Consider the following 24,572-nt stretch of genomic DNA (forward strand, 5'->3'; position numbering starts at 1 on the left):
CACACACAAAGGCACATTAAATATGCTGAGCTTGGTTTGGCCCTGGGCCATTTCTCTTATATATCCATAAAGGAGTACATTATTTCCCTGCAGCTTGAAGCTTATGACTGATGTGCATGTCATCTGTTTGACCTGTTTAGTGAACCCTCCAAAAAATGCAATCTGAATACTAAGTCCTACAAGGGTATTTTTTGAAAAATGACAAGAATCCTTCTCAGATCCAGGCATTTGCATCTTTATTTGTTGTCATATGAAACGCAGTCAAACAACGGGTGCCAGGGGTTTGAAAATCCTAATGCATTGTTTTCAGACAAGTACTACTGTATGGGTAAACATATTTTCTCAGAGAAAAAGATATATCTCTGAATGCAAGAATTTGTTTCTAAGATAACAGTATTTGCAGTAATGGCTTTATTCAGCCACTCCTGCATAGGCTGGATTCTAATCTCCCTTTTTTTTAGCAGATATCTATTATGTCAGGGTAGCCCCTGTTGATTTCTGACTTCTAGGAAGAGAGCAAGTGAGAACTTATCTCTGTCTCCAGACCTCCACGCAGCGGCACATGTCAGGTCTGGAGAAACAGCCTGCCTTATTATTGGTTTGATCCCACAGCGCTCTGGCTGAGTGACTGAATGCTGTGACTCGCGTCCTCGGCTTTGCTCTCTGCCACACTGCATTTCTGAACCTACAGCAGCTAACGAGTAACCTTTACTCATCATTGTGGTTAGAGTGGATTGACACACGCACATATATATATATATATACATATACATATATATATATATATATATATATATATATATATATATATATATATATATATATATATATATATATATATATATATATATATATATATATATACAGTTAAGATGCATAGAAAGATACATTTGCAGACTGTAAAATGGCTGGCTAGTCTTCACATCAAACCCACTCAGCCTAAATTATTTTGGTCAATTTGATTAGATGACTATAAGCAATAAAATGAGGGGGCAGCAGTGGTAATCCTACGGGCTTCATCTGTAAAGGCTGTGACTGCAGTCCCATTAAAAAGGTGATATCATACTAGTGGCTTGGAGACCACAGCAGCAGCAGATGGCTCCAGTTGTGTTAACCTCAGGGCTCTGTCAGAGAAATTAATATTTCACTTGCTAATTATTTTGATCTAAAGTGGAGTGCCATGACCTCCCTCACTCAGTCTTTGCTGCCAAGATGAATTTTCACAACTGTAACCTCTCACCAGCAGGGTTGATTGTTGGAAACTCAAAAATGTTTAGACAGCGCAGTTCATTTGGAGACAAGGACGTCAGCGCCTCAGCCCACATGCAATACAAAATAGCCAAAGGAATATGTACAACAAGCATAATAACAGTGCAAATTTGAATAATTTAGTTCGTGAAGACTTTTCAAATCATACAGAAAGACAAGTCATTTTTGCAGTCAGGTAAATGGGATTTAATAAAAATCCAACTGAAAACAACAAAGCTCACAGCAGCACTCCTCTTTGTGGTCTCATCTTGTATGTGTATGACGTCAACCCACACAGCTATTATTTCTGGATTAAATGCCAGATAGATTCCTTAATGCTGCATTCACAAATGTTTCTATTATTAAAAAAAAAAAAAAAAAAAAGAAGCTGAGGAAGAGTGCAACAGGACATCCCTATCAACATGAAGTGGAGGACACGTGTACCAGTAGTTTGTTGTGAGCTGTTGTATGAATACATACAGGAAAATGTTTAACATCTGGGTTTGGATTTGTTGCCTCCCAGCTTATCACATCAACATTATTCCACATTTCTGTCTCTACAGCCAAGTTCTGTGGCGATCCTGGTATGCCTGCCAAAGGATGGAGGGAAGGGCGCAGTTTCATCTTCAAGTCCGAGGTGACTTTTAGCTGCAGTCCTCCCTATGTGCTGGTGGGATCAACAACACGAATGTGTCAGGAGGATGGCACCTGGAGTGGCTCTCAGCCTCGATGTATAGGTACTGAATATCAGCCTGCACGTTGAGTCAGCTAATCCACAAAACAACTTCTGGTGTAACTCTTTAATTTTTGTATTCCAAAGCAGTCAACTTTAATTAATAATTGCATCATTGCTCATTAAATGGTTTGACTCTCCTGCTTGCAAGACATGAGCATTTCATTTGTAAAGCGAAATGTCAATGTGTGCAAGGTACTATCACAAACAGAATAAAATACAGCACATGATTTAAATAATCTTCCAAATGATCATCTATGTTAGTTCTCCTGAAGCAGCTAACATAAATAACAAGACACAGTAGAAGGTGAAGTAGAATCAACGTGTTGCCATCTGGCACTCGTAAAACTAAATCATGAGTATGATATCATTTATGCCGTTTCCTCAGGGCGATGTTTTATATCGGCTTATTGTTGCTGGAAAAATTAAGTGCTGAGAAACATTCTACCAAGTGGATGTCTTAAATTTCATATAGTCTCACCAATGATTGAAGGTCCCAGAGGTCCATATCCCCGAGTCTTTTTAAAGCCAAGGAATTCATAGTCAGACTAAAGATGGCAGGGTAATTCTGCTCATTACCGTGACACTTCAGTAATTGTCCTCTGGTATACGGTACACCAGGCAGACATTGCTTTGTCATTATCAATGATTGTCCCTCTGTCATGAGCTCATTTTTGTTCTCATGTAATTCTCCTGCTCATCGTTGTTTCAGAGCCCACGAGAACCACTTGTGAAAATCCAGGGACCCCTGAGCATGGCTTCATGAACTACACAACCGGCTTCAAGGTAAAATGAACAAAATCTTCATTGGATCCATTTTAGAAACAGATAGTGTAGCGTTATTTAATTCAGAGGTGAATTTGTGTCTTGTAAGTCAGACAGGAACAGAAACATAATGTTCCCAGTTAGAGACGGGTTTATTTAACAGCTAGGTAACATAAAAACTCAAAACCTATCAGAACATATTTTAATTTGGATGAATTTGGATCCCCATGTGATCAGTGTTTGAAGCCACATACTATTCAGTGCTTGCAGCTCTGCTGTGTTATATGTACTTAGTAATCTTGAAAATCAATGTTCCAGGTGGGCTCATCATTTATTTTTTTTGGCTAATGTTATGTAGACACTGGTGTCCCTCTGAAATAGAAAAAAACATAGACTTTGAAGAAAAACAAAGGGGTTTCTCCACTACTGTGGATGTGCAAAGACATGGTTTATGTCTAGATCTATAGACATGTGTGTTGCACACACCATTGGTGTGTGCTCAGTAGTTCCCTCGAGATGTTTTCAGCCACTGTATTTCATTTTATTTCCTCCCTGTTGCTTTTAGAGTGCTGCTTAGAAGTTAAGTGCAAACCATTTCTCCACAACATTCAGCTGAGTATCTGATATGAAATTTGTCCCAAATGAAAACAGATGCAGCTGATTATTTGGATCACTGCTTGTAATGGCTGTAGTCTTGCATTTTTCTGCATTACTGAACAAATTCAGTAATATCTTGGCACCAGTGAATGAGAAAGTTCTGTGTCGATGCTGTCTTCAAACAGACGACTGGAATGGTGCCTGAAAATAAAAGTCATTTATTAAGATAACAGAAAACAGTTTGACTCTGTATCTTTACCAGAAAGTCCCCTCACTTTCTAATGTCTGCATCAGTTGAGAACACAAACATGGGCCATCGCCTCTAGGAATAGTCTCCATCTGCCTGCACGCACTACAGATAATCATTAAAAAAGGAAAAAAAACTGTAGTGAGCAGTATTTTTTCAAAGCTCTTTAGATTTGATGCTGGGAGCCTATCGGCATTTGCATCGGTGTATTGACTCTCTGTACTTTGTGTATTGTCTTTCTGTGGACAGGTGGGCAGCAGAGTAGACTTCCAGTGCCAACAGGGACACCTACTGCAGGGCTCCACCACAAGGCTCTGTTTGCCAGATCTCACCTGGACTGGTATCCAGCCTACCTGTATCCGTGAGTGCTCGCTAATTCCGTCAAGGATTTTTCTGATGCTTGGTGTGAGGGTTTTGCTTGGCCCAAGGAAGAGCCCATTGAATATTGCAGGGGATCAGAATCACAGGGGTGGATACACAAATTATTTTTTGCTTTCACAGAATGAATGGGATTGGGAGGTGGGTTGACCCCTCCTCCTCAGCTCAAGAGAGCAGTGATGGACGAGTGAGCTAGACAATGAATGAAGAGAGGGAGTGATGTTAGCAACAACAACAAAGGAGTGAATCAGAGAAATAAAACACTATTTTCTGATTGTTTCATGGCAGCTGCATTCTTAAACACAAAACAATACGCCCACACCTGTGCATAACCCTGGAGGAAGTGTCACATTCCTGGATTTTGTGTGAAGAACTGCATTTTGAAACACATTTTGACATAATTCTAATAGTTTTGGAAATCTGTCCAGACATATAGTGGTTGCACGTGCAGATTGCATATCCTACGAGATTGGACTATTGGCCTTGGCAGAGGTATACGCTCTCTGGATGCCCCTGTAGTTCATCATGCTCTCTTCTTATATCTTTATATCACTCACATCTTTGTTTTTCACTTCCCCCTGCAGCATCTTGTCACTGTTTGTCTACATTGCTGGCTGCTCAGACACTTTCTTTTCTTTTCCTCAACCCTCTCCCTCAGTCAGTGTCTTCTTCAGGTACAGCTTCTCTCATTCATCCAATCCTGCCATAACTTTTGACCTCCCGGTAAATTGCAGTTCGCACCTCAATCAATCTGCCATCCCAGTCATTCTGAGAAAGAGGAGCTGATTGTGATTACAATCATTCTGTTTGAACTACCTGAGTCCAATACCAAACTAGGACTGTGCAGTTTATACAATTGCTTTGCCAACCAGGTGTTTTTCTGTGTTGTAATGTGCAAGCCTGAATTCAAATAGTTGTGTAAGACAAAAATCATACAGACTATGATCATCTTCTCATCCTTTTGACATATCCTCAATTGAGAACAGTACAGAAACAACTTAATGTTTAACCTCTTCAACTTCATTGATTTTTGTAAATATATTATTTTGAATCTATGCCAGCAACACATTTCAGTTGAGACGGGAGCAACGAAAGACTCGAAAAGTTGTGAACTTGTCAAACAACATCTGTTTGGAACAATAATGGGTTCACTGGGTAATAATATCATGATTGGGTCTGGATGGAGCATCCTCAGTCATTCACAAGCAGGAATGATGTGAGGTTCACCACTTTGTGAAACACATGATTATAAAGAGGATATCACTGCATGGACTCAGCAACGCTTCGTAATGTTGTTGTCGGTAAATACAGTTAGTTCACAAAAGATTGCATTTTCTTTTAATTTATATTTCACACTCTCCCACCTTTTTTGTAACCAGACTTGTAATACAGTATCTCAGTAGAATCCCTCTGAGCTATGGGATATTTCATGGAAATATTCCCAATTCTGATCTTACTGTAGTCTGCATTTTGCTATGCACTTACAGTGTAAGCACTTGAGCTGTGTGATGATGAGGGGATTTCAAATGATATTTTTTTTTTTATCTTGATTTCATAAATGCCCCAAGATGCAACACCCATTTGAATTTCATGGAACCATTTGTGCTGAGGGAGCAGAAAAATTGTAATACCTACCCGTCCTTCATTCTGCACCATGGCTTTGTGTGTGTGTGTGCGCGTTTAAGTGTATGTGCACACACTAGTGGGAGGAGGGGAAGTTTGTGAATCCTTGAATGTGTGCATAATGCTGTTTGTGCGTTGACTCAGTCGCTCATTTGCCACTTTATTAGCAACACAGCTAAAACTGATTTAGTCTAATACAAGATAACTAAACGAGGAGATGATTAAAGGTTAGTGTTCCTACCTGAAGCTGCTCACAACAAGGTCTCATTTCTTTGCTTTGAGCACCACAAAAAAAATTGTAATCCAGTTCTAGTACATTCAATGGAAGGTAGACATTTCTGATTAAAATGATCTGAAATGTTCATTTGAGCAGCTGTCACCAGAAAAGAATCCAAAAAGGGTGCTTGTTTAGAATTCTGTCATCCAACACCTTGTCTGCCTTTCCTGCTGCACCTGTATCTTCAAACTGCTGACCCTGTCATGTTGCTTGCTGAGGAATGACTCAGGAGGTTGCACATCCTCTCGCTCCTTAACAACATCTATTGCCAGTACTGTGACAGCTCCTTTAAACTAAAAGAGCAGTCAGAGTAAGTTTAGGTCAACACAATTACAGTTTGGAGCTCTAGCAAACTCTTCACTCAGGCACTTACAAATTTTGTTATAACCAGAGAATTGACATTCATGGATAGAAATGACTGATACAAAGTGTATCATACCACTCTCCTGGGCTGCGGGTACTGCTGTCAAAATCTTTGAAAGGTTGATATGGCTTGGCCCTGTGAGAGATGCACTTTGTCTTGGAGCTTCTACAGAAAAAGGCAAATATCAATATACCTGACAATGCAACAAAAATGAAAGATAAACCACTAAACAATAAGAAAAACTCCTAAAAAAATCACTTCCTAAAATCACTTTCAAGTTGTTGACAACCACTTTCTCCTCTATGGAAACCTAATGCATAATAATGTGACTTTCATTACTGTGGAAATACTTGTTTCTACTGATGGTGTTAAGACTTTAATTTTAAATTTAAGACACTTTATTAGCAGCATCTTAGCATATGATAAGATATTTGGAATTGTAAAGTTAGAATCAATAGACATCTCATTGCCTACAAACTGATAAAAAGCATTTGTGATAAATAAACACAGCTTGAACATGAACATCAAGAAACATCACGTGCAAGTGGTACACTGAACCCTAGTGAATGGACCCTGGAAATTTTCTTTTCTTCAACCTTTTTGGATTTTGTCCAAAACATCCCAGCAGTCATCTTTACATTCACAGTAGTAAATATAAAATATTTTTTACCTTTTTTGGTACCATGATGTAGTAAAACCACACACTGAAATGACAGTCTGACAGCCGCTCCGGGTTTCATTGGGAGGCTTCATGTATTGAAGCTTTCGACTTTCCTGATTCACTCAGATGCAGTTTCTTAGCCCCGTTTGTGTGTCTCTGCTGAGGTTGCAGCGTTTCAGGAGCTGCACTCTGGCTTCTGTCCATTGCCTTTGGTGGCTTCAAAAATTTCATTGATTTTCCTCTGCCCTCATCGTGTCATTGTTACTGCTGGAATTAAATTAGAGAAATACATCTCTGACCGTCATCATATTGCAGCATCCCAGACTTTTATGTATAAACTGTCAAATTTGTCACCGACTTTGCATTCATGTTCCATGAACAGTGATGAAGTTAAACATTTCAGTGTTCACAACTGATAAGCAGCAATCTGGCAAATTTATTTTTTCTTAATGCAAATATCCTTTGAGTAACATCCAGTATCTTTTGCAGCATATTTTAACTAACAAGTGGTGGAAACATCTGGTAAATGTTCGACATAAGTATCATGCTGCAGAGTCTGTTTTCACAATATTGTCATTTAAAAACCTTGCTAACTAAGTATGCTGGTCGGGTGTATGAACATCATTATATTTGTACATCATTATATGTGCAAAGAAGAAGCCATCGTTAATCTCACAATTCGGCACAGAAATTATGTTACTCTGCAAGTGGCAGCACAATTATTAAATCTGTGAAACCAGTCTGTAATAATATCTATAGCGCCTTTGATTGTGTGTGATACTGTTATTTTAAGCATATAGCATATAATTGTAACATCTCTGGAGATCCAGAAATATAAACCAAGTACAAGTATGACTTCACTTTCAGACCATGGATGTATAACATTGTCTTTATATGTCCATGCTGGTGATAGCTGTGGCTGAAGGGATTATGGTTTTGGTTTGTCCATCTCTACTCATGTACATACATACATACATACATACATACACTGGGACTTGAAAGGATGATCCAGTTAGATTTTGGTGGTCTAAGATCAAGGTCACTGTGACCTCACAGGACATACCTTTGGCTATAACTCAAGAATTCACAAAAAAAAAAAAGATTTTAAAATGATTACATTTTATTTCCAAAAAGTGAAAGGTCAACTTTGACATCATAATGTTAAAAACACCTCTGGCCACAAGCTCGTAGCTTATGCTGAGTTTCAGGTGACTGTTGCTACATCATGTGACGAAGCTCTATCAGTCCTCTGTACTACTCTATAAACATAGTCTCTAAGTGAAGGCAACATGTTTCTCACTGGAAATGATTCACTGGATTCATAGATGTCGATGTAGTAACTTCCATTTTGCCAAGAAGTACACTTAACATTGATCAAATTCTTCAAATTCAAAGTCTTCACAGCATTATGAGTCTGGACAGACATGGATATAAACTTCAACCTGACTGGTGTGCACAGGCCTGATGCAAGGCAGTAATTCTAGTTTTTATTCCTTTTTAACTTGCCTGGCTCTAACAGTGGACATACAGACCCAGAGGGCTGTCTGGTCCATAATATATTGAGGGGAAACTGTGGTTATGTATATGTATTCGAGTATGAGTGCTTTTGTATGGATCCAACATTCTGTGTTGACCCTCGGTCAAAACAGCCATAAATCCTCTAAAATACCTTTCTCTATGATTAAATGGTCTACTGTTACTGTGAAGCCACTTAAGTGGATTTAAAAGTGAAGCTGCTATACTGCTGGTGAAAGGAAGAACGTGGAGGGATTATCAACACAGTAGATTTAATAGATGCAATGGACACTACCCAGGGGTTTAATATCATCGGATCTTAATCACGTTACCTTTCTATCAGATTAGTATTTTTGCTTATGGGAACACACCCGAAATCCCAAACTTTCCCTCCTGCTCACATTGATATTTTGAAATTCAACAATAAAAGAACCGAATTCCAAAGCAACAAATAAATTTTGAGCATTATGGCATGTTCAACAAGAGCAACTGAAACCTAAGTACTAACCTCTTGACCGTGACCTTTTCTTGCTGTCTGTAGCTTCGCCAGCCTCCTTTGGCTGGGACAGAAATCAATCAGCGGGGCTGTCTCTGTGTGTCCGCCTCTATCTGTCTCTGTCTGTCCATGTCCCTAACTAATGCACTCTATCTCTATCAAAGATACCAACTAAGAACATTACATGCTGCTGTGTGACAGAAAAAGAAAAAGTGTGTTTTGAGGCCCGTGTAATCTCAGGAGTGAAGCCCACTGTGCTGTTTGAAATGTAGATAAACACGGTGCCTTCAACAGAATTTGATGAGGAATATGACATGACTTTGATATAACAGTTCATCGGCCTTGTAAGTGTCTTCAGTATTCATGGTCTACAAACTCCACAACCGCTCTGGACATGTGCTGACAGTCTGTCATTTTAAATGGATTACATAGACTTGTGCTCAGGAAGTGAGAGGGGAGGTTATTTAATTATTTATCTACATATTTATTTATTTATTTAGGTCTTCAGACTTCATGTCTTTCAGTATGAGGCCGTTTTTCTTATTTCCTGTAATGTGAATAGATACCACAATCAGTTTTCTCATAGCAGTTTTATTTTTTAAAAAAAAGCTCTGGGTGGCACACACTGGTGACTCACACGTACAGGTGTCCTTGCACTTCCTCATCGGTCTTTAGAGCTCCAGTGTATCTGAGTACAACATGAACAATGTAAGCATCCCGCTGGATTGTGGTACCCGTTTTCATTTGAAGAGCACTGACAAGTTTATGTCTTCAGAGGCACATACACACATAAATATTACCAGATCGAACATCTGCAAAATCCAACCAGAGGAATATGCTGTAGTCTTCATGTCTTTCAGAAAATCTGGGTTTCATCATGGCATCCCCTCCACACCCTTTTGCCACTAATGTCATTAAGACTCCACGAAGAACAGATTTGATGCTTTGATTCATTTGCAGCTGTCTCCCATTTGACAGCTGGCAACGTATTCTTTCACTTACAAGCTGCAAAATGACTTCAGTGTTTTCACATTATTGTTGACGCCTCAGAGCCTGAATGTTCAGCCCCTCAGTGTTTTGGTGGTATGGGATGATTTGCATAACTTGTTGTTTTGTGGAGAGTTTGCTGATGTGAAGAATTAAACTAAGTATACACAACCCACTCATGAGAGAACAAAAACATTTAATATGGACTGTAAGAAGAGGCTGGAGTTTTGACAACACAAAAATGAAAGCTTTTGTCCCAAGTGTCTCATTCAGCCAACATGGTCCTAAATCAGCACTTGCTGATACCTTGATGTTTTTTTATACAAAGGTAAAGCCAAAACAGTAAAAAACTAAATTAGTCTTAAAAACTTTAGCTCCAACAATACATTTGTTTTATTTTTTTAGGTCACGCTGGTTTGACTTCCAGAACAAGGGCTGCACTTAAAAGCCTCTTACTTACCAATGATTTCAGTCAGCACTCAGCCTCATTCCAGTGTTCCCAGGTGACCTTGCATATACGCACATCCTTGTGATGGAAGACACTTGCAAGCTCAACAGTAACGTTCACTTCAGCACTGTTTTGCAAGGACACCGCTGAGCTTTGTCTATACTGGTCGCACCCTTGAAAATTATAATTTATTCAAGACATACAAAGACCACTCCAGATATTTTTGTTTTTTTCAGCTGTTGCTGAATTGCAATCAAAAGCATTTTGGTAAACAGCTCACACACTTGCTGTTTTGCCTTAATTTAAGCTCTTGTTTTGCAGGCTGATTCAGTCCAAAAGCCACAAGTGTTCATATCAGAGAAGAGATTAGAAGAAGAAATTAGACATATTGAAGTATCAGTATGCTCCCTGATAGCTCCCTGGACTCAATCACATTGTAAAATGTGTGTGCATTTTTATCCCCTCTTTTTTTTCTGACCTCCCTCCATCTCCTTCTCCCTTTCTCCCCCCACTGAGTCCTTAATTATCATCCTGTCTATCTGTATGTCTGTGTGTGTGTGTGTGTGTGTGTGTGTGTGTGTGTGTGTGTGTGTGTGTGTGTGTGTGAGAATGTGTGTATGTGGCTCCATTTGTATGTGTGTGGGGTTTAGTTGAGTGTGTACTGACCGGTCTGCCCTCTGCTTGCTCTTCAGCTCACTCCTGCAAGCAGCCGCGAAGCCCAGCCAACGCTGACGTTGTGGGTCTAGACCTGCCCTCCTACGGTTACACCCTGGTGTACACATGTCAGCCTGGTTATTTCCTTTCCGGAGGTTCAGAGCACCGTGTCTGCCGCTCTGATGGCAGCTGGACTGGCAAGGTGCCTGTCTGCAGAGGTATGTGGTCAGCGGAGGCCTGCGAGGGCAGATGTCTGAGAATTTGGCGAGGAGGAAGAGGATGGAGTAAAAGATAAAATGGGAAGACGGTGCACAACCGTGGAGGAGGTTATCAGATAGTTTAGTCAAATAAAACACTAATCAAATACAATGAGAGTCTCTGGTTTATGTGATGTTTTCTGTAAACCCACTCTCAGTATCCTTTTAGCTAACTGCAATATGTTTATTAAGATTCTGTCTTTAGTATGTGTTGATTTGTAAATGTTTGTTAGAACTGGGACACCAGAGTTCTTGTCTAAGTGAAGAAAAGATTAATGGAGGTGGAAAGGTAGAGTTTAGCAGCTGTTAAGCCTTGCTGTGTACCACTACTGTATCTTGGTGACGTACAAATTTATGTTCTCTTGCAGTTGGTTCCAAATCACATGAGAAAACTGTCAAACTTGTGCCAGGGACACCGAGCCCTAAAATAAATGGTGAGTCTTGAATTGCACAAGCTGTTCATCTGATAACCACACAAGTCAGCAATCTTGTATTGTAACTTTTCATGTTTTTTTTCTATAGCTAAGTACGATCTCTTTGTGTCACTGTACTCTGCACTGTGTTGAGACTGTGGCTGTACAATAGGTTTAGTGTATTGTCTTATATAGTCACCAAATCTGCCAAAATCATAGAAGTTTCACTGTCTTCATAGGTTCTTGCTCTCAAAATGAACTTTTGTTACAGCAAAGGAAAATCATTAGCATATGAGGAAACTTATTTGCAAAGACACTGGCATGTATTGTTTGTGTTAGTGCTTCTTTTGTGCGGTATTTTCTATGTAACAGTAAATAATTGGTGCAACAAGATAAGTTAATGTAATTACCACCAGGAAATATTAACTAGGCACAACAAGAGCAATATCTACCAAATACATAGGGTGTAATCAGTCTATAGAAAAGAACATATTGGTGTAACGAGGTAATTATTTCCAGACATTATACATGCATGTAACTGTTAGAAACATTAGCCTGTATTTATGATGTAACTATTCACAAGGTATTTAATAAGGCTTGAGAGTCAAATTAGCATTGTAATGGAAAACAGATATTAAAAATGGGTTCAGTGCAAATTAGTGCTCATTTTAGCATGCTAACATGCTAAACTAATGCGGTTAACGTGGCAAATGATACATGCTAAACATCAGGATGTTGAGACTGACATTGTGAACATGTTAGCACTGAGTTCATAGCAGTGCTGTACTGTTTGTGTAAAGATGGTAAATAAGTTGTTCACACATACCAGTCAGAGATGTTCCTATGGTATCACCAAGTCAGGGTACTCAGCCAGTGTTCAAATGTAAACTAATGACATGTATTCATGTACATTTACATTTTTACATTTTACTTTTGCTTCATTACTATCAGACAGAGTAAAGCTGTTAGCCATGTCAGTCAGTTGCAAGATAAGGTTAAATGACATCTAGGTTCACCTTTCCACCTCTTAAACATTCACTTGCTGTTGTTCTGACAATTACTGAAAATATTTGAGTAAATACTGGGTAATTATTCCCCCTATTATTAGGTTTAGTTGCTGGTACAGAGAGTCACCTTTTGGCAAGAATATCTGACTCTTAATTTATTGTAAATAATTGCCAGTAGATAATGACTGTGCTGTGAAAGTGCTTCAAAAAAATTTTATCATCAAACTATTAAACTATTAAAAAAGTACTGACGAGTGCACGAGCGACCCCAGAGTTATCTCTCCCAAAATATATTTAATTATCATTAATTGAGACTGTCAAAGCATACGAGGAACATGATATTATTCAAATTGAATGAACAGACCGTTTTAAGCTGTTTGATACGTTGATTCCACTGCACATCTAATTACCATTTTTGCAGTGTGGGTACAAGCAGTCAGCTTACAGTAAAAACATAACCCTGATTTAATATTTGGTAATAACTCTGGTTAACAGAGATGATAACTTCTACATTTTCATAATTTTCCTCATTTCTTCTGTGCTATTATTGAATAATAATGACATGATTTAATGAGTATTCTTTGTTGCTTCTTTCCTAAAGTTCCTGACGACGTCTTTGCCCCTGACTTCGTCTGGAAGGGTTCCTATGATTACAAAGGCCAGAAACAGCCAATGAGTCTGACAGTCACAAGCTTTAACACCACTACGGGAAAAGTCAATGTAACTTTAGCCGACAGTAGCATGGAGTTCCTGCTCTCTGGTGAGTCATCTATAAATCAGCTGTCTTCCACTTCCTCCCCTCTGTCTCCCGTCTCCTCCTCTCACTGCCTTTGTGTGTCACTTCCATTTATTTTGAGGGTGCCTCATGTCAATCAGTCAATCACCAAATGATCTCATGCATGAGAGTGGAAATTAACTATTGGCTCTAAAGACGGATGTATTAGTCTGCACTGACTGACTAGCTGCCCACTCAAGAGTCTCCTCCCCTCCTCCCATGTTTTCTCATCTGTTCCCATCTTTTCTGACTCCTTTTTTTCTCTCCTGCTTTTCTTAATTTTCTCCAAACTCCTTTTTCTTTTTTTATCTTTTCCCCCAGCACTTGCACTGCCTCCTCCCTCTATTCACATAATTTTTCGTGTTGCCTCTCGTCCTCTACCTTGTAGGAGTGTACAAGCGCCAGGAGGCACGGTTAATGCTCTTGCTGTACCAGATGAGAGCGCTGGCCCACAGCTCCTTGAGCAGGATTACTGATGAGTCCTGGGCAATGGACGGATTTGTGAGTATACACAGGAATACAAAGGCCAGAGATCTTTTGAACCAAGAGCTGTGACTGACTTTTATTTAATTTTATTTCTTTCTTTTTTTTTCTTTCTTCAGTCTGATGGACAAGTAACATATTATATGAAATGGGGCTTTAACTACTAGGGAACCAAAATTAATTCCTTCTTGGACAAAATCAAACCAGTGTTTTCTCATTATTGGCCTTTTCTCATCCTACTTACTGTGACAAAATTAATGAAAAAAATCACAATAAACGAGAGGAAACTGACAACTAAAAGCGCAGCAATTTCCTGGCTTTATTGTCGGGTTTTGTTTACATACTGTATATTTACATTGGCTTTACAGCAGATGCACCAGGCGCTCAGTATGAACCGGTTCACTGTTCCCACATTGACAATTTGCTCAATAATCTTAGACAAACACCTGACATCTAAGGGACCTGGAGCGAATGCAGACCAATTTTTGTTGGTGGAACTGAAGTTCATCTTCTAAAATAAACTTCAAGATCCACTTAATAACAGCGTGTGACGGGTGACTACACACAGCTGAGCTATTGATAGCATACTGCATGGCTTCTGGAGCAGGGTTTCAGCAAACAAAGGTGTTATTTTTGAATGTAGCATGACAGATTGTGATGATTGTCGCACTAAATACAGTATGTGTAGTTTTTGATGTGGTGTGGAATGGATGCAACACCCCCATAGGTGCCAAGAAAAATCTGATTTTATCCATGCAGCTGAAATAAAACATACTGTTCCTCGAGCTCTGTGTTATTTTATTTTTTATTTATTTTTTTTTTTTATGTTTTTTCTGCCAGGTTTCGGCTGAGCCTGAGGGTGGCAGCTATGTGTTCCAAGGCTTTATACAGGGTAAAGACTATGGACAGTTTGGACTACAGAGACTTGGTATGTGTCTTTTCAAATACATTATGTCCTATTGCCATTGGTCACTCCTCCTTCGCTTTCCTTTTCATAAAAATAAAGAAAGGAAGATGATGTTAAAACCCCAGTTCCACTCAAATATGTGTTCTCTTATGCTCTTTGTGGTTGAACGTGTATGCAGATTGTGACCCTACAAGAATGCTTTCACATTCATTTTCCGAAGGACGAAAGCATCTGTGAGCTCTTATTAAACCTGAACTAGAGATGCATGCTTACATACGGGCATGTTTCAGACATCAAAGCACACATACACTGAGAATGGACATTTTGTTTTCAGCAATGAAATTTTGGAAATGTGAAACTGCATATATATTTTTCTGTGATGGGGACAAAACAGATCTAATTTTAAGATTCTTTTCTTTTTGTGGAAAGAATAGAATTTTTAGTTTTTCTTGAAAACAAGAGGTGATCTTTGCTTTTACCGTCTTGGCAAATCCAGAATATCTTAGGAAATGTCGAAAATGAGGAAATATGATCACATTTACTTGAGACAGATACTTAGATTTCTCCTTCAGTTTAAATAGATCCTTCACTTTGACTGTGAGATCCATTTTTCTGCTTCCACATGGAAAGAACAGGTTATTTTAGATTTTATGAGAAAACAGAAAATACGTTTCATTCTTTCTTGTAACATTTTAAATTTCTGTGGCCATGGTATGTTGTAACAAGTTGCGGTCCAAAGACAACGCTCCGTTCATTACCCGGTTATCGCACCTCCTTTTCAAATATTAAATCCACATAATATTTGCTCTGTATTGACAGCATACACACATATTGTGTGTAGCCCCTAATACCTTTTGTCATCGTCATCCAGCTGTTGCCACAGTCACATAGCACAGAGTGCATTATTCCCTTCCACATCATCGTCCGTCATTTCTTTGTGCTTAACATTCCTGTTGTCATCTTCTCATGACTGTCTTCAACAAGATTATCACAGACACAGTGATCATTATCAGCGTGAACATTATGGTTGTCATCTTTATCAACTGACTGCTTCGTCTCCGACTTGCCCTCATTGTGATCATCTTTCTCTTCATTATCATCATCATCATCATCATCATCATCACCATCACCATCATTGTCACCAGCAGATGATAAGTATCCTTCTATTACTCCATTTTATCTGAATATTTTAAATGTTTTTTGTTCATTTTCCACCTTCTTTAGCTAAATAAAATCTTTTCCTTCCAGGTTTGAGTGTGAGAGAAAATGTTACACTCACTGACCCCGAAACAAATGGCTCTACGAACAGCAGTTCTGTCGCTGTCGCTATCCTTGTGCCTTTCTTTGCCCTCATCTTTGCTGGCCTTGGTTTTTATCTCTACAAACAGAGGTATGTGGTGTATCCTGGTGTCTTCCATAGTAGCTTGAAATCCAAATTTAGTAGCTACTGTTGTCTATGTCTGTTTGGTTCCTACTTGAGAGAGAAAGTATGTTGAGTTTCAAAGTTTTCTACCACAGATCTGATCTTGGAAAAGTTTTAGAAAGCCAGATTTATGTAGATTTTTGTACAGCTGCAGCCAAAGGAAACACACTTCAAGATGAGGTAGATAGTACACTGTGGCCCACTTCCACAGCCCGCTTCACTGCAGCAAGGTTTCTCACTGGGTGCAGCTTACTTGTGAGAAGCCTCAAAGCATGATGCAATATTAGTCAACATGTTACCATCCAAACCACATTACACAGTGACATTTTTAATGAGAGTGACTTTGATGTAATATGTAATGTAGTGTATGTCCATATGCATATGAGCTGTATGAATGTGTGTGCTGTGTGGACGAGTGGATTTCGTCTTAATCTGAACAGAGTATACCTCACAGAACAGAATGTACACAGAGAGCCTGTGACATGCAAATTTGCACTCATTATGTTAGTTGCCAGTGAACTGGCATAGGGTTCCTCTGACTCATCTTTTTCAACAATAATTACCATTCAGCCTCATTTACCTACAGCGGCTGTCTTCACCAAGATAATGGAAACATGGTTATTGGATTGGAGGGATTGTAGATAATTGGGATACTGTCTCTCAACAAATACACAACTTATATATTTTTCTTTCCCTCCTCAGGAAAACCGATAAAGCGCAGTACACCGGATGCTCTGTCCACGAGAACAACAACGGACAGGCCACTTTTGAGAATCCCATGTACAACACAAACACAAAAGCTGCTGAGGGGAAAGTTGTCCGCTTTGACCCCAATCTCAACACTATCTGCACCATGGTTTGAGGTCCACTGAGCATAAGAGACAGACCAAGGGAGAGAGAGAGAGAGAAACATACAGAGGGAGAATACAACTTCCCATTGTTTGCTTAACATGACTATAGTATACAGACATTTACATTTTCCCTGTTTCTGATGACATACAACAAAGACACAGAATTGATCAGAAACATAAAGCACACCTTCAGCAACAGTTACGGCAGTTGCAATCGATCATATATAGAATCTCAGTGGTTAATGAGAGAGCGAGGGGAGGTCCCACATCTTTCCAGATCTTCTCATAGTTCGGTGAAGAGAAGTGCTCTTTACACTCCATGAGTGCTGACTTTATGATTAAAAGAGCCGTTGGCATATAGATAAAATAGAGTACTTTATGCTCTGTAGTATAAATATAGAGGGGTTACTTCACAATGCCAAATGAAAAATTTAAACTTTTTCTTTTCAAGTAAACAGCCCAGATCTAGAACCATGTGTGCTTGTGTGTGTGTGTGTGTGTGTGTGTGTGTGTGTGTGTTGATCTCGTGTTCATCCTGAGTTACTTTCTGTTATGGAGATGAGGAGCCTTTCAACTGTGAGCTGATCAATGTAATCTTTAGAGTCTATTTTCCAAGCAGTGGGGTGTGAGAGGTGATGAGGAAGTAGAAAAGAAGCAGCTTCTGTTTGAATAGTGTCAGTGCTGTAGTCTGTTAAAAGTTATATGGTCAATTTTACCTCTTAATTGGAAGGTACCTCCTGCCGGTGAAATATATGGCCAGGGATTTAATTACTGAAGTGCAGTATATTTTTTCGAGTGCCATTGGGAATGCTAGGGCTTTTATTGTTACGGTGCAGGTTCTCTGACAACATAACATTTTCTTCACAAAAGATATAGTCAATATTAGGGTTTATTATCAAATTGTGTGCAATGAATTTGTTTATGACTGAAATGTTCTTTAAATATAGAAGTCTCAATTGAGTCATGTCAAGGCATACTCTACCTTTTTACTCTATTGTCCATGTGGGGCTATACTCCCATCATCCATCAGTTTAATCTATTCTTAAACTGATTTAGTTTTTAATTCTTTTTGTGTCCCAAATAAACAAACATTGAAGTGAATTAACCCCAGCCTGTATATATCAAGAATCTCAAAGTAGGAGTTTCTTAATTAATTTTTTAAAGGCTTTATTAAACAATAAAGTAATTCCAGTGCACAGTACCCACAGCTGGTCAGGTTTCCCAGAAGTCTATTCAAGCCTGGATTTCAGTGAATCCAAGTGCAAAGATATGTCAGTGGTCAGTTTGAGGTCAGGTGAAGTCTGTTGTCTTGTTTTATGTTAATAAAAAATTGTGTTTGCCTTACTTTAAAGTAATTCCACATCATCCCTGGTTCTTCATAAATTGAGCAGTGGTGCTCTATAATTCTTTTGGGAAACCGTGCCTTGGTCAGTAGGTAACTTGATCCACGCTCCTGCTCTGAGACACCTGATGGATACGCAGCCTCGATCTATTTTATTGACACCCACTGATACTGAGGGTTATTTCTTTGTCTTACTGAACTATTAGCTTCTGCCAACAAATGTACAGTATCCATGAAAAAATTTGCACACTTAAACATGAGCCACCATCATTATTATTATTATTATTATTATTATTATTGTAATATCATCAAAGTCCATTTATGTTTTAAAAACGGAAAATAATTTGACACCACCATCGCATTTCGTCATCATTGCAGTGCCTTGAATACTTTACGGGCATATGTTTTTAAGAATAACATTTATTGCATTAATAAAACTGTACATCAGTGTAATGCATCTGCACAGTTAGCAATGATTTATCTGAGTGCTGTCAGCTCTGATGGTTTATCTAAGAAGAAGTATGTTTGAAGAGAAGCTCATAGATTCATACCTGTGCATGTTGGCTAAAAGTGATCCAGTATAGCAATTGCTGCTATAGTACTTTGTACCACGATGTTGATTCCTGTCATTGCTGTTACGTTTTGTACATTTATACAGTTTTGATACTTGATGGCATTCTTTGGCAAGATGTCTTGTGTTATTGATATGTGATATATTTTGCGAGTTCATATTTCTTATGGATGAGAAAAGAAATGCATCCGGTAAAAACAGTATACGGCAAAGTCAGTCTCACATCAGACTAGAGTAGAATGCTTTTAAATGTTCCACACAATTGTTATCCCATTCGAAAGCCTGTGTATATGAATATGTACATATTACAAAACCTTTTGTAAAGAGATATATTTTTTATGCAAATAAAGCATTTGTAAATTATTGAATATGTTGTGTAAAGTTTCACATGTAAATGTCATGTAAGATCAAAAATGTTTTGTATTTTTTCTTTAACAGCAATGTATAAATCCTTAATTTATATATAAAACATAAAACCATGAACTTCAATGCTGCTATTCTCTTTCATCAGTAGAGATGGTGTAGTTCGATGGTGTAGTGTGGCCTTAGATCTGAAACTCTGCACTCTGCTACAGTATTGCAATGTTGGAAAAGTTGTTGCTTTTATCATTCAGTCTTCTGCTTCTTTCTGTTGCACTTTAACAGATTTTTAATGAGTTTTTCACTTGCTGACCACTGCTTGGTTTGGCCAAAATACAATTAGCACTGATATTGTATCTAGGGAACACTGTAAAGACTGCCTGTGGCAATGCATTGTGGCCAGTAGTCCTTGTGAACACCTGGTGTGAGCATTTTAAAAGAAGTGAAATGCTACAGTTTGCATGTCTGTGCGTTCAGGAGCAATCAGACTGTAGCATTGACTGGGCTGAGTTTTCCTCACCTCTGCTTTCATTTGCTGGAGTCGTTTTGCCTGTCTGTCACTCTCAGTGGTTACAAATAGCTGAAAAATTGCTCTAGAAAAGGTCGAGCACACAAAATGAAATGATATTTGAATATACCTTTCTTTGCAACCAAGATGAATTAATGTCATTTTATTTGTCTAATCTTCAGAATGGGCATTTTTCAAAACTCATGATTTATGAACTCCATTGGAGGTACAGCAAGGACTGGAAAAATAAGGCAGGCATTATGCCTTCGGGTCGTCTGTCTGTACATACTTCTGTGCGTCTGTCCATCCCATTTTCATGGACATGATATCTCAGGAATGCCTCGAGGGAATTTCATTACATCTGGCACAAATTACCACTTGGACTCAAGAATGAACTGATGAGAATATGGTGGTTAAAGGTCACTGTCACCTCATAGAACACTTTTTGGCCGTAACTCAAGAATTCAAAGGCTGATTGTGACAAAATTTGACACAAATGTCTAATAGACTAAAATGATGAAGTGATGGCATTTACATCCAGAAAGTCAAAGGTCAACTTCTCTGTGACGCTGTAATGTTCTGCAGAGATACTTTTTATATCCATCATTTAACAGCATAACTTGGGGACAGAAGGGCAGATTGAGACCATATTTCATATTTGAACATACTTAATTGGTGACACTAATATTGGGTTCCCTCCCTTGAAACTGTGCTGAGTGCATGGATCCTCTGTGCTGCCGAACTGAAGACGTGTGAAGCATCCATGTTCAAAATTTGTTGTTTGCAGCAACATCTATATATGAACTGTATTGTATTCCACCACAAGCTCATTGGTTTTGCTGATATTGAGCTTCAGGTGACTGTCAACACATGTTCAATTCAGTTCAATTCAATTTATTTATATAGCACCAAATCACAACAACAGTTGTCTTGTGACACTTTCCAGTTAGAGCTGGACTAGACCAAACTCTTTAATTTGATTTTTAGAGAGACCCAACAAAACCCCTATGAGCAAGCACTTGGCGACAGTGGCGAGGAAAACATTTAGAGGAGTCTAATGGCTTGGAGGAATAAACTATTGCAGAGTCTGAATGTGAGGGTCTGTAGTGTATACTACATGTATGAGTCTGGACAGCAAGTTGACTCGCTGGCGGAAGCTCTTATTCTAAGAGTTCGTCATACACTATGTGCATGAGTGTGATTCTGTAAAACAGCAATATGTATGAGGACAGATTGGATTTATCTTAAAGTTGATTGTTTAGACAAATCAAACAAATTAGACCATAGAAAAGTAGCATAAAGGAGAAAATCACTGATCTTGCCACAGACTTGGCAACATGAGCAGGTGACAGTTTCACGATATGATGGAACTGACAAAGATAGACCTAATTACGGCAATTTAACAAGTGAAAATTCAAGGGTGAGTGGCAGACATCACTGAGCGCTCAACAAAGAAAGTATGAAGTGACTCCATGAAAATCAAGCGACACGCACTTGACTGGTGGGAACCACTTTGATTTTTGACTCAGGTTAAGCATATAATTTAAAGTCTAAGCCTGGGATTTATGTATGGATTAGAGATATTTGCTGAAAGGATTTTCCACTGAAGTTACTCTGAAGCTTCATCAAGCAGATTTTACCCAAAGGGTAATGATGTAATAACAGCTGATACTAGGCCGAGGTGTCAAATACGTTCAGGGTGCTTGTTCACAATGGGTGTATGCTTGGTGTGATACACCAATAGTAACACCTTCTAAACACTGACTTGATCCACTGTTTGCTCTCAGAACAGCGTATGGGTTCATTAGAACTCTGGTTTTTGTAGCAGAGAGTCCCTTGAGGAATCTCTGGTGTTCAGCTGCTGCTGCAGTTTGTTCCATGTCATCCTCCTAATGCTCAGATGAGATCTGGTGACTGAGCAGGTTAGTGCAGTAAGCTGATTTTACTGTCCTGTTCAGGGAGGCACTTGTGGTCTTGTGGCGTGGACATGTGCCTCCTGTAGAAAATGAATTTGCAGAGGTGCATGCATGGTTACAATGAAGGGATGTTCCTGGCTGCCTCTGATGTTCAGATACCCTATGGCGTTTCTCCACTTTCATCAAAGGGCTGAATGTGTGCTGTGAAATCACACCTCACATCATCGACAGCCAGCAATGTTGACACATTTCATGATAGATGGAAGCAACTCTCGGTTTGGTACATAACTCTAGTTCTCTCCAACATACTGTAGAACAACAGGAGCTCTTACTGATCTGAATGAGCATTGTTGATAGAATCCTCTAACAAGCAGAGTTTTCTTTCTTTATCCTGGGTTGCACAATGTCTTGTGTTTACAGAGTCAGAGGAGTCGGTGAAGTTGTTGGTTTTCTTCTGTCACGCCAGTCAAAGCATAATGAGTCGTGCTTCTTTGGAGCTTTTGGTACCAATGTGCTGGATTGTCAATAGACTACGGTAACTAGCCTCTCTGTCACTGCAGTCTTTCACTAATGAGCCCTTTACAAACACTCTCATTGGCCACATGTCCTCAGGGTGGTGGACCGTTCCTGACACAGATGGGAAGCTGTTGACAAAGGAAAATCAGTTATTGTCAATTATTGGTATTTTCAAGAAGCTTAACTTGGCACTAAGTGGTAGCTTTTTCATTGCATATAACAATAAAATTCATGTTAAGGTTAAGTTTTGGAAAAAAAGGCTGGTATTTAATGTTCTGTGGAACAGCTTCAGAGAGCAGAACCTAGAAGAGTTATATAGTTTAATATACCCTTTTTAATCTTAAAGTGGGTGAATAATGTAATTTCTTCCATAGCCATTTCAGCACAATAAATTTTTAACCCACAGTTAAATCACTTGGGCATTGGGAAATAGACCACAGTAAATTGAGGAAGTCTCTGCCTGATGAATTGAAGGATGTTAAACTGAGGTCAATGAGTACTATCAACACTACACATCATGAAAGCAGCCAAGGTGTCAGATGTGCGTGTGTGTGTGTCATGAGAAAGATCCATGATACAACATGATGCTCCTCCTACTGATATTATTAAACATTCAATGAGAGCAATGTAAATTTTTCTGCATATTTCTTTCTAACCTTCCCCCAAGAGCCCTAAATGGATAATCTGACATTTCAGAAAATATGCTCTTTTGCTTTTTCGCCAAGAGTTAGATAAAAAGATGCCAGTCTCATATCTATTTCTTGTCATCACTATAAGGTTGCTGGGCAACCAGCAGAGACACTCGGAAGTTACTTTGTTCAGCCCAGAAATAGTCTCAGCCTCAGTCTCAGTCATTTTAACACTCAAGCATGTCTTTGGACAGAACCAGGCAAGTTGATTCCCCCATTTTAGCCTTTATGCTAAGCTAAGCTAATCAACATCTGGCTTTGTAGTTTCATATTTCAGAATCAGATTAGTTTCCAAGTAGGTTTACACACATGGGGAATTTGCTGACAGTAAACATATTAAGTAGAAAAATATAATCAAAGATAATATAAGTATTACTTACTTAAGTAAGCATAAGTAGATAATAGAAAAAAAGCTGGACACGCAGCTCAGAGAATACCTTGGAGGTGAATTGCAAAAGCCTGCCTTGAGCCAGATCCATATGACCTTGATATACTGTAATAACTGAACACTAAAGCTCTTCTTGACACATGACAACTTTGATCTAATTGCTCACAGTGTGCTCAACTTAATAGCCCCCTTGTCTGCAGCAATTAATTGTGGAAATTTTCTAAATTAGCTTCTAATGCCTTGTGACAAGTTCCTGAAGGAAGCAGATTCTATTTGATGTGAAATAAGCGGTTGCACACCGCATGTTTTTTTTTTCTTTGTCCCCTGAAAAAAATTATTTTGACCAGCCACTCACATCTATAATGAGACTTTCCTCACCATGGAAAATTACCTCTCTCACAAGGCAAATCCTTGTGACATCAAATTGAAGCCGGTAATGTACTCAGCTGTATGGAGGATGTGCCTTACGAAGAACACGAACACACTTTTAAAAACACACAGCATAGTCTTGTAATTTCATCAGTTCTCAAAGCCTCAATCACAGCAGTCATAAAAAAAAAAAAAAAAACTCCTACGATCCCTGAAAATTCCCCTCAGGAAGATCTGGAGAAAAGAAACCCCACAACTGAACAGAGAAGCCTGCTTTTGATCATTCGGGCTGTGTAAGTAATTGGGCTTCATAATTGAGACAGCATGGATAATATTTTATTCAGAGTGCCAGAACTACTAAACAGCATTTCTGCTCTCGCTTTGTTTACCGGGACTTATATTTTGTTAATATACTAACAAACGCAAATCAAAAACATTGGCTTTACACAGAACAGTAACATGAAAGAAAGTTCAAATGGTACACCAAGAAGCACTTTGAAAATATTACTGTGCATAAAATATGACAGGAACTCGGCTTCAATGTGGTGTTAAGTGCTACATTTGTAAGGCATGTACAATCCTACAGTTCTTCACTAAAAAAACGAGAACATTGCAGCAAAAGCAAAATAAGCCTTCAGATTTATTCCAACGCTGAACCACTGATTCACTCTCCTGTGCGTTCCTGTCTTATGACTGAAAACAACAAATAGTAACACCAAATAGTTTTTCACCTTCAAATACCAGATAATATGCTTTTTAGATTCTACCGGCATGAAGTACCTGGTATGCAAGCACACACGCAAA

At 38.8% G+C, this 24,572-nt stretch overlaps 1 protein-coding gene across 1 annotated transcript in view; it reads left to right on the plus strand.

Moving 5' to 3' along the window:
* The window catches only part of LOC124064859 (CUB and sushi domain-containing protein 3-like), a 203,563-nt gene extending 183,987 nt beyond the window's left edge, over nucleotides 1–19,576 (plus strand). The window contains exons 62-71 of the mRNA XM_046399683.1: nucleotides 1,812–1,985; nucleotides 2,694–2,767; nucleotides 3,840–3,951; nucleotides 11,032–11,211; nucleotides 11,619–11,684; nucleotides 13,272–13,430; nucleotides 13,834–13,946; nucleotides 14,769–14,856; nucleotides 16,084–16,225; nucleotides 16,961–19,576. Of these exons, the coding sequence (XP_046255639.1) occupies nucleotides 1,812–1,985; nucleotides 2,694–2,767; nucleotides 3,840–3,951; nucleotides 11,032–11,211; nucleotides 11,619–11,684; nucleotides 13,272–13,430; nucleotides 13,834–13,946; nucleotides 14,769–14,856; nucleotides 16,084–16,225; nucleotides 16,961–17,120 (1,268 nt within the window). The 3' untranslated portion in view covers nucleotides 17,121–19,576. The remainder of the gene's footprint in view (nucleotides 1–1,811; nucleotides 1,986–2,693; nucleotides 2,768–3,839; nucleotides 3,952–11,031; nucleotides 11,212–11,618; nucleotides 11,685–13,271; nucleotides 13,431–13,833; nucleotides 13,947–14,768; nucleotides 14,857–16,083; nucleotides 16,226–16,960) is intronic.
* Nucleotides 19,577–24,572: the final 4,996 nt, after the last annotated feature.

Source organism: Scatophagus argus, chromosome 9, assembly GCF_020382885.2.
Source record: "Scatophagus argus isolate fScaArg1 chromosome 9, fScaArg1.pri, whole genome shotgun sequence".
Classification (NCBI taxonomy): domain Eukaryota; kingdom Metazoa; phylum Chordata; class Actinopteri; family Scatophagidae; genus Scatophagus; species Scatophagus argus.